Genomic DNA, 9,583 nt, shown 5'->3' with positions numbered 1-9,583 from the left:
TGAACTCTACAGTTGAATATGAGAGCAAGAAGGTATACTCTGGACAACTAAAAAGCAGGTTCCCATTGGGAGGGCTTTCCTGGCCTGGATGAGTGATCTGACCTAGATACGTGACCTGGGGGTGTCAGGAGGCTGCAGATTGGACTTACAGATGGACCTCTGCAGTAGAGCAAACTATCACATGCAACACTCAGTGGGAGTGTGTGGTTCCTGAGAAGGTTAGGTCTGTATAAAGGATGTATATCTTTAGGATGTTTCTAGAAAACTGGAGAGAAAGATTTACTAAAATAAACCCAGGTTCTTAATTTTGGTTTAAGCACAGATTTCTATAGTTTTTCAGGTGCCTTATGAGTTTTTGCAGATATACCCACAGACACTTAAATGAACTAAACAAGGAACAACAAACAGGACACTTGCTACACATGCTGGGGACCTTCACTTTAGGAATATGTAGAAAACAATTTGGCATTTTCAAGTGGATAAAAAGCTGTTCATATCTCCCACCACAATTGACTGACTGTTCTAAGCTTAAATAAACAATTATACAAATAATGACAATGGAGTCATACAAAACTATTTAATTAATGTATATTCAATTATAAATCCAAAGAGGGGAATTTTAATGGTTCAGATAACTCCAGTTTGCCCACCCATCCACTAGCAAGCACATACCTTACACAGGGAAGAAAGTAGGAGACTAGAGCCTGCTGATCCCTCAACAAGTCTTAGGTCTTGCCTGCTGCTCTCATTATGAGCAGCTCTTCGTTCTGAGGGTAATTCCCGAGTTTAAGACACACCTTAGTCTTACAATATACTGCTTCAACACAAGCTATCTTTTTATCTGGTACTCAGCTGGAGAAGCCACCCTAAGAAGTAAGTGTACCCTTGAATTTTACCTTGGGCTCTTTCTCTGCAATCTCATGCCTTGGCCTGCCTCATCACAATGAGCCGTGACCCACACTGTACAGTTTATAAAAAGTGATCTTAGCTGTTGCTTCTATCCTCTGTTCATTGTGTATTTTCACTGTAGAAAGTTCCTAAATGCCTACATATTTCTGGGCCTTGTGGAATTCTCTGGAGTACTCTTGAGGTATGTCTCACGGCAGGCCAGCTGCAAGAGAGTGGGTAGGGAATGTGAGCCTTGTGGAAGTTATGCCCCCATTGCCTAGCCAGCACAGTGCCTGGTCAGACTAAGTACTTGGCAAGCATTACTTTTTAAATGGATGAATGAATACATTGCTTTCATTCAAAGAGGTTAATGATGACATATTCTTAACACATGAATAATTCTTTAGTGCTTAAATTACCAATAAATGCAAAGAGAATCTGAAAACAAAGATTTTTCTAATTTTTCTGTGCACATTTATGTAACACAGACCTCATCTACATTTCTTACTCCTGATGGAAGCAAGTAAGCCAGTTTAACAAAAATAAACACTGACATGCAATTAAATTTTTGGATAATCTGCACATCCTTGGAAGCTTCATTTACCTTTCCCTTTTTACTCATTACCTTTTCTTATGCATCTAACACTGGCATCCATCTCAGCTACCATCAGCATTTTGGATTTTTCTTACTGATATGAACATTTTTATGCAGTTGTTTTTAGAATTTCAAGAGTCAAGAGTGACCTAAGTAATTACTAGGCTTTTGACCCCTAGTTTGTATTTTTTTGCATAATTTAGAGATTCCAAGTCATTGAATTTTGTTTGCTAGTATTTTTTTGTTTGCTTCATTAAATCAATTATGCCTCTTGTAAAAAGTAAATTTTGTTTTCCTCAGAGCCCTGGAAATCAACAGGTATACCTACATCACAGCCACTTATTTCTCTGTTGCCGAAAGAACCCTAAGAGACAATAATAATTATTCTCATAACAAATTTTCAATAATAATAATGTAACAACAGTAATTACATGTTTATCTTTTTCAATAATAATAATTACACAATAATAATAATAATAATAATGTAGACCTTATAACAGTAATAAATATACATATTTAGATGCACAATTGGGAATACCCTTCAGTTTTATTACAGTTCTACAAATTACCTATATCTAAATGGATAAAGATAAATTCTAAATAAATTTCATAATGATGAGCTCAAAAAGTAAACCCTTTTTATGCTTTGATTTTAAGTGGAAAGTAAAATGGCCAAAAAAAAGGTGGGAAGATGAGGAGAGAGGAGGAGGAGCTGGAAGAGAGGAAGAGAGGAAGGAAGAGGTAGAGGAAGGAAGAGAGAAGAAGGGGAGTCATTTATTCCTGAAGATAATAATGATGGTGAAAATTTATAGCAATGGCAGCAAACACGTGGAGCCCTGTCCTAAGTACTTCACATCTGTTGATTTGCATATCTTTCACCACAATCCCATGAGGTAGAGAGGATTATTACTCCCATTTTACAGATCAGGAAGCTGAGTCAGGAAGTTGGGATCACTGTTTGTACTCTCTAGCCTCACCAAGTTAGGAAGCATTAACAACAAAAAAAAGTTTACTATTTCCAAACTTTAAACTTACTAAAATTAGCAAAGATTTTTTTTCTTACCTGAGCTGGGCCTTACTATTTCTAGGGCTTGCAGAGCTCATCTGTATTTCTTTGTCTTGCATTTCTCTCAGGATCCTTTCAGCAAGCAAGAGGTACATGGCTGTGGTTTGGGTACACTTGTTGGTTTCTAGAGCTCTGAGGAAAATGAGGTTTGCTTTGTACAAGAAGCAAAATGTTCCAAAGACTGTTTTAATTCCGTCTGGAATTAGAGTATGCCAGTGCCACGGAGGAAGCAGTTTTTTGTCTTTCTCTTCTCCCACACCCTAAGGTGAGCTACTTGCCGTTGGCAGGCATCATTCTTTCCTTTGCCATGGCTCATGTCAGGACAGCCAAAATACCGGCCACAGGAATTCCTAGCCAGGATACCGGAAATGACTTTATCAGAATCTGGGCTGCCTTAGATTGGAATCAATGGCTCACAAAACCATGGAAACTCAGAATGACAGAACAATAGAACCTGGGAGCAGAGTGTACAGGGAGTTAACAATGTAATTTCTTGAAGTTGAAAAGACATCCTTGGCCGAGCTCAGTGGCACAAGCCTGTAATCCCAGCACTTTGGGAGGCGGAGGCGGGTGGATCACTTGAGGTCAGGAGTTCAAGCTCAGCCTGGTCAACATGGTGAAACCCCGTCTCTACCAAAATACAAAAATTAACCGGGTGTGGTGGCGTGTGCCTACGGTCCCAGCTACCCGGGAGGCTGAGGCAAGAGAATTGCTGGAACCTGGGAGGCAGAGTCTGCAGTGAGCCAAGCTCGCACCACTGCACTCCAGCCTGGGCAACAGAGTGAGACTCTGTCTCAAACAAACAAAGACATCCTTTCTGATAATGAAGAATATTTTCCTTCTTATATACCTTCGTTTAGAAATGTGGAGGGGTGTGTTTCCACATAAAGAATAAACCTGTTTATGTTTGTTGGTTGCTGATTATTAGTCCTGGTGAATTTTCCCTCTTCATTGCTAGTAAGTTTTCCCCAATGAAGTCTATTTTAGCCAGTGTAAGTAGAGCAATAACATCTTTCTTTTGAATAGTGTTTGAATAATGTATATGTATTTTCATCCTTTTTCTTTCAAGATTTCTGTATCCTAATATTTAAAATCTGTATCTGCTATAAGCATATAGTTCTTAAAATTTCACTCTACTAATCTTTGCCTTTTACATAATATTTAGTCTATTAACATTTAATGAAATTTTGATGCATTTGAGTTTATATGTAACATCTTCCAAATTATTGTCCATTTCTCCTGCCTGTTTTAGTTCTTTTTCTAATATACTTCTGAATTGGCTGAATATTCTTTAATATTCTATTTTTCCTTTTCCTTTCTCTTAGCTTGTGAGTTATGCATTCCTCCTCCACTAATCCTTTTGTGCTTGTATATGTGTTTGTATTCTGTTATGAGGTTTCTGGATCTTATTTCTTGCACTGCAAAATGGGGACCATAACACCAACCCCATACCTTGTTGTGAATATTAAATATGAATGAGAATGTCCTTTGTAAATTCCAAACTGATGCATTTATGTATTATGAAGAGTTATAATTGTTCATTTAAAATTCTTAGTTATGCAGATGTTTAAAAAATTATGACCTCATATATTTACATCTATCAGGAGCCTTGAAATTGGGATTTACTGTCCCTTGCATGAGAATGCTTTCTGTTTCTCCTCTTCCAATCACCCTAACTCTTGATCCCAACATTAGAATTTCTTCTTGGAAGGCATGGCTGGAGAGCTGCAACCTCCTCTTTTTCTGGATTACTCCAAATTTCTTTCCCATCCTAATATAGCCACTCTTTTCACAGACAATTGTGTCACTGAAATCTTTCTGGACTAGACACACAATCAAGGATATCTGATGTGATAATATTCTTCTCCTCCAAATATTTTTACCCAAATTAGTATCCTGGGGTAGGTTGGCAAGAGGAGAAGGAACAATGGCATGGTGCCCTTTTGAACATGTGGCTCACCTTTTCACAAACTCATCTTCTCTCTCCTTAATGTCCAGCATGTCCCTTGAATGTCCAATTGGTCTATTCCAGTGTTATGCACTGAATAGTGTCACCCCAAATTTATATGTTAAAATTCTGACGCCAATATCTCATAATGTGACTGCATTTGGAGATTGGGTCTTTAAAAAGGTAATTAAGGTTGAAAGAGGTCACTAAGATGGGCCCTAATCAAACATGCCCTGTGTTCTTATAAGAAGAGGAGATGAGGACAAATATGCTCAGAAGAAAAACCACATGAAGACATAGAAGATGGCCAACTACAAGCCAAGGACAGGGGTGCAAGAAAAAAATCAACCTTGCCAGTAACTTGATTTTGGATATCTATCCTCCAGAGCTGTGTTTAAGCTACCGAGTCTGTGGTACTTTGTTATGGAAGCCCTAGCAAACTAATACATCCAGTGTGACTGGGCAGCCCATTGCCCTTGCCTCTGGTGATATGGGCTCTTGACTTGGATATTACTTACTGGATGTTGTTGCCTACATTTCTAGGTCCCCTCCACTCTTAGCCCTATGGGACTCCTCTTTGCAGCAGTCTATTAAAGTTCTACAATCTCAGACATTGAACATAGACTTCCTTTCAATGAGCCAAAACTTACCATTTTCAGAGAAACGTTGGCTTTCCTTCCCTTCATATCTCTGATTTGGAACCGATTCTGATCCAGTCTCCTGAAACCCAACACTGTGTTCTCTTTTATGAGATGTAACTCTCTGCTGCCAGTCTCCCATTCTCTTATTTCAATTTTCTTCCTTTTCTAGGGTGTGACCACTCTGTTTTGTTTTCTCCCTCCTGTCAGTATCTCCTGTCTATCGCAATAGCTTAGTCAAGCTGGTCTCTCCCCCAGATGACTTCATTTATTCCTAGATCTGTGAATATTTCACCTTACTCATTCATCAGTGTTCTATACCCTGGGGACTGCAGAAATGGAAAGAAGTGGGGTTATTACTTTTTGTCTTGTGTTTAGTCTACTCCTAAGTTTATTTTAATGTTCGTTGTTAAGAAAGGTTTACTAATAGATGTTCAATGCGTATTGAGATTATAAGACTGGTTTTCCTTTCTCTTTATACTAATTTGTGTATTAATTTAAAAACCTAAGAGTACTTAAAAAAGAAATCAACAGAAACATTAAACTCACTTAAGAGGAAAGGAAATAATCAAGACCACCATTTCCCAAGGAAATAATCTTGCAACATTAATCACCTCCATTTCCTTGTCTCCACTTCTCATCTGATTGCCAAATCAAGTCTTATTCCTCTTCTCGATATACTTACAATGCCTTATTTCAGTCACTTATTACATCATACCAATTTACTGCAAAACACTTTCCTTGGGTTAGACTTTCTGTCATCTCACCTCTATTCAGTGGAATTCATGCATGTTGCCAGAATGATCCTTCAAAATCAGAGATCTGGCCATTTCACAACCCAATTAAAAAATCTCATTGGCCTCCAATTATCTTCTTAGCTCCTGTCTTGTATTCAGTCTTATCTGTAATCTCCATCCAACCTTTTAACCATCCTGATATTTCATTCCTTTCTTTCAAAGGACTTACCCTACCCCTACCAAATAATCTGCAGCCTCTCCCTTCTACTTTTTCTTATATTTTATTAACATCTTTCAGACATATCCACCTGATCAAATATTATGCATTCTTTGGTGCCACCTCAAACACCCCCTGCTTCATGATGCCTTATCCCATCTTGGCAATTGGATGTGATCTGACTTTCTATGTCCCAGCAGTTCTTTATCTGAAATCCAATTATAACATGCTATTTTGGATTATACTTATTCTTTATCTGATCTCTCTCTTTTCCGCAATCCCAATAAATAAAACAGCATTGGAAAGCAGGGTCATTTTTCATCAATGTATTCTTTAAAAATTTTTTTATTATTATACTTTATGTTCTAGAGTACATGTGCACAACATGCAGGTTTGTTACATATGTATACGTGTGCCATGTTGGTGTGCTGCACCCATTAACTCGTCATTTACATTAGGTATATCTCCTAATGCTATCCCTCCCCCTTCTCCCCTCCCCACAACAGGCCTTGGTGTGTGATGTTCCCTTTCCTGTGTCCAAGTGTTCTCACTGTTCAATTCCCACCTATGAGTGAACATGCAGTTTGGTTTCTGTTCTTGCGATAGTTTGCTGAGAATGATGGTTTCCAGCTGCATCCATGTCCCTATAAAGGACACGAACTCATCCTTTTTTATGGCTATATAGTATTCCATGGTGTATATGTGCTACCTTTTCTTAATCCAGTCTGTCATTGTTGGACATTTGGGTTGGTTCCAAGTCTTTGCTGTTGTGAATAGTGCTGCAGTAAACATACGCATGCATGTGTCTTTATAGCAGCATGATTTATAATCCTTTGGGTATATACCCAGTAATGGGATGGCTGGGTCAAATGGTATTTCTAGTTCTAGATCCTTGAGAAATCGCCACACTGCCTTCCACAATGGTTGAACTAGTTTACAGTCCCACCAACAGTGTAAAAGTGTTCCTGTTTCTCCACATCCTCTCCAGCACCTATTGTTTCCTGACTTTTTAACGATCGCCATTGTAACTGGTGTGAGATGGTATCTCATTGTGGTTTTGATTTGCATTTCTCTGATAGCTAGTGATGATGAGCATTTTTTCATGTGTCTGTTGGCTGCATGAATGTCTTCTTTTGAGAAGTGTCTTTTCATATCCTTTGCCCACTTTTTGATGGGGTTGTTTGTTTTTTGCTTGTAAATTTGTTTGTGTTCTTTGTAGGTTCTGGATATTAGCCCTTTGTCAGATGAGTAGATTGCAAAACTTTTCTCCCATTCTGTAGGTTGCCTGTTCACTCTGATGGTAGTTTCTTTTGCTGTGCAGAGCTCTTTAGTTTAATTAGATCCCATTTGTCAATTTTGGCTTTTGTTGCCATTGCTTTTGGTGTTTTAGACATGAAGTCCTTGCCCAATGCCTATGTCCTGAATGGTATTGCCTAGGTTTTCTTCTAGGGTTTTTATGGTTTTAAGTCTAACATTTAAGTCTCTAATCCATCTTGAATTAATTTTTGTATAAGGTGTAAGGAAGGGATCCGGTTTCAGCTTTCTACTTATGGCTGGCTAGTTTTCCCAGCACCATTTATTAAATAGGGAATCCTTTTCCTATTTCTTGTTTTTGTCAGGTTTATCAAAGATCAGACGGTTGTAGATGTGTGGTATTATTTCTGAGGGCTCTGTTCTGTTCCATTGGCCTATATCTCTGTTTTGGTACCAGTACCATGCTGTTTTGGTTACTGTAGCCTTGTACCGTAGTTTGAAGTCAGGTAGCATGATGCCTCCAGCTTTGTCCTTTTGGCTTAGGACTGTCTTGGCAATGCAGGCTCTTTTTTGTTTCCATATGAACTTTAAAGTAGTTTTTTCCAATTCTGTGAAGAAAGTCATTGGTAGCTTAATGGGGATGACATTGAATCTGTAAATTACCTTGGGTAGTATGGTCATTTTCACGATATTGATTCTTCCTATCCATGAGCATGGAATGTTCTTCCATTTGTTTGTGTCCTCTTTTATTTCATTAAGCAGTGGTTTGTAGTTCTCCTTAAAGAGGTCCTTCACATCCCTTGTAAGTTGGATTCCTAGGTATTTTATTCTCTTTGAAGGAATTGTGAATGGGAGTTCACTCATGATTTGGCTCTGTTTGTCTGTTATTGGTGTATAAGAATGCTAGTGACTTTTGCACATTGATTTTGTATACTGAGACTTTGCTGAAGTTGCTTTTCAGCTTAAGGAGATTTGGGGCTGAGATGATAGAGTTTTCTAAATATACAATCATGTAATCTACAAACAGGGACAATTTGACTTCTTCTTTTCCTAATTGAATACCCTTTATTTCTTTCTCCTGCCTGATTGCCCTGGCCAGAACCTCAAACACTATGTTGAACAGGAGTGGTGAGAGAGGGCATCCCTGTCTTGTGCCAGTTTTCAAGGGGAATTCTTCCAGTTTTGCCCATTCAGTATGATATTGGCTGTGGGTTTGTCATAAATAGCTCTTATTATTTTGAGATATGTTCCATCAATGCCGAATTTATTGAGAGTTTTTAGCATTAAGGGCTGTTGAATTTTGTCAAAGGCCTTTTCTGCATCTATTGAGATAAGCATGTGGTTTTTGTCTTTGGTTCTGTTTATATGCTGGATTATGTTTATTGATTTACATATGTTGAACCAGCCTTGCATCCCAGGGATGAAGCCCACTTGATCATGGTGGATAAGCTTTTTGATGTGCTGCTGGATTCGGTTTACCAGTATTTTATTGAGTATATTTGCATCGATGTTCATCAGGGATATTGGTCTAAAATTCTCTTTTTTTGTTATGTCTCTGCCAGGCTTTGGTATCAGGATGATGTTGGCCTCATAAAATGAGTTAGGGAGGAGTCCCTCTTATTCTATTGATTGGAATAATTTCAGAAGGAATGGTACCAGCTCCTCCTTGTACCTCTTGTAGAATTCGGCTATGAATCTGTCTGGTCCTTGACTTTTTTTGGTTGGTAGGCTATTAATTATTGCCTCAATTTCAGAGCCTGTTATTGGTCTATTCAGGGACTCAACTTCTTCCTGGTTTAGTCTTGGGAGAGTGTATGTGTCCAGGAATTTATCCATTTCTTCTAGGTTTTCTAGTTTATTTGCATAGAGGTGTTTATAGTATTCTCTAACGGTAGTTTGTATTTCTGTGGGGTTGGTGGTGATATCCCCTTTATCATTTTTTATTGCATCTATTTGATTCTTCTCTCTTTTCTTCTTTATTAGTCTTGCTAGTGGTGTATCAATTTTGTTGATCTTTTCAAAAAACCAGCTCCTGGATTCATTGATTTTTTGAAGGGTTTTTTGTGTCTCTGTCTCCTTCAGTTCTGCTCTGATCTTAGTTATTTTTTGCCTTCTGCTAGCTTTTGAATGTGTTTACTCTTGTTTCTCTAGTTCTTTTAATTGTGATGTTAGGGTGTCAATTTTAGATCTTTCCTGCTTTCTCTTGTGGGCATTTAGTGCTATAAATTTCCCTCTACACA

At 38.2% G+C, this 9,583-nt stretch overlaps 1 protein-coding gene across 1 annotated transcript in view; it reads right to left on the bottom strand.

Moving 5' to 3' along the window:
• Positions 1-1,045: 1,045 nt before the first annotated feature.
• LOC711384 (immunity-related GTPase family M protein) overlaps positions 1,046-9,583 on the bottom strand; it is a 28,748-nt gene continuing 20,210 nt past the window's right edge. Inside the window, 1 exon segment of the mRNA XM_078004371.1 lies at positions 1,046-1,111. Within this exon segment, the coding sequence (XP_077860497.1) occupies positions 1,046-1,111 (66 nt within the window).

The sequence above is a fragment of the Macaca mulatta genome, chromosome 6 (assembly GCF_049350105.2).
Source record: "Macaca mulatta isolate MMU2019108-1 chromosome 6, T2T-MMU8v2.0, whole genome shotgun sequence".
NCBI lineage: Eukaryota > Metazoa > Chordata > Mammalia > Primates > Cercopithecidae > Macaca > Macaca mulatta.
This window is presented reverse-complemented; position numbering and strand designations above follow the sequence as displayed.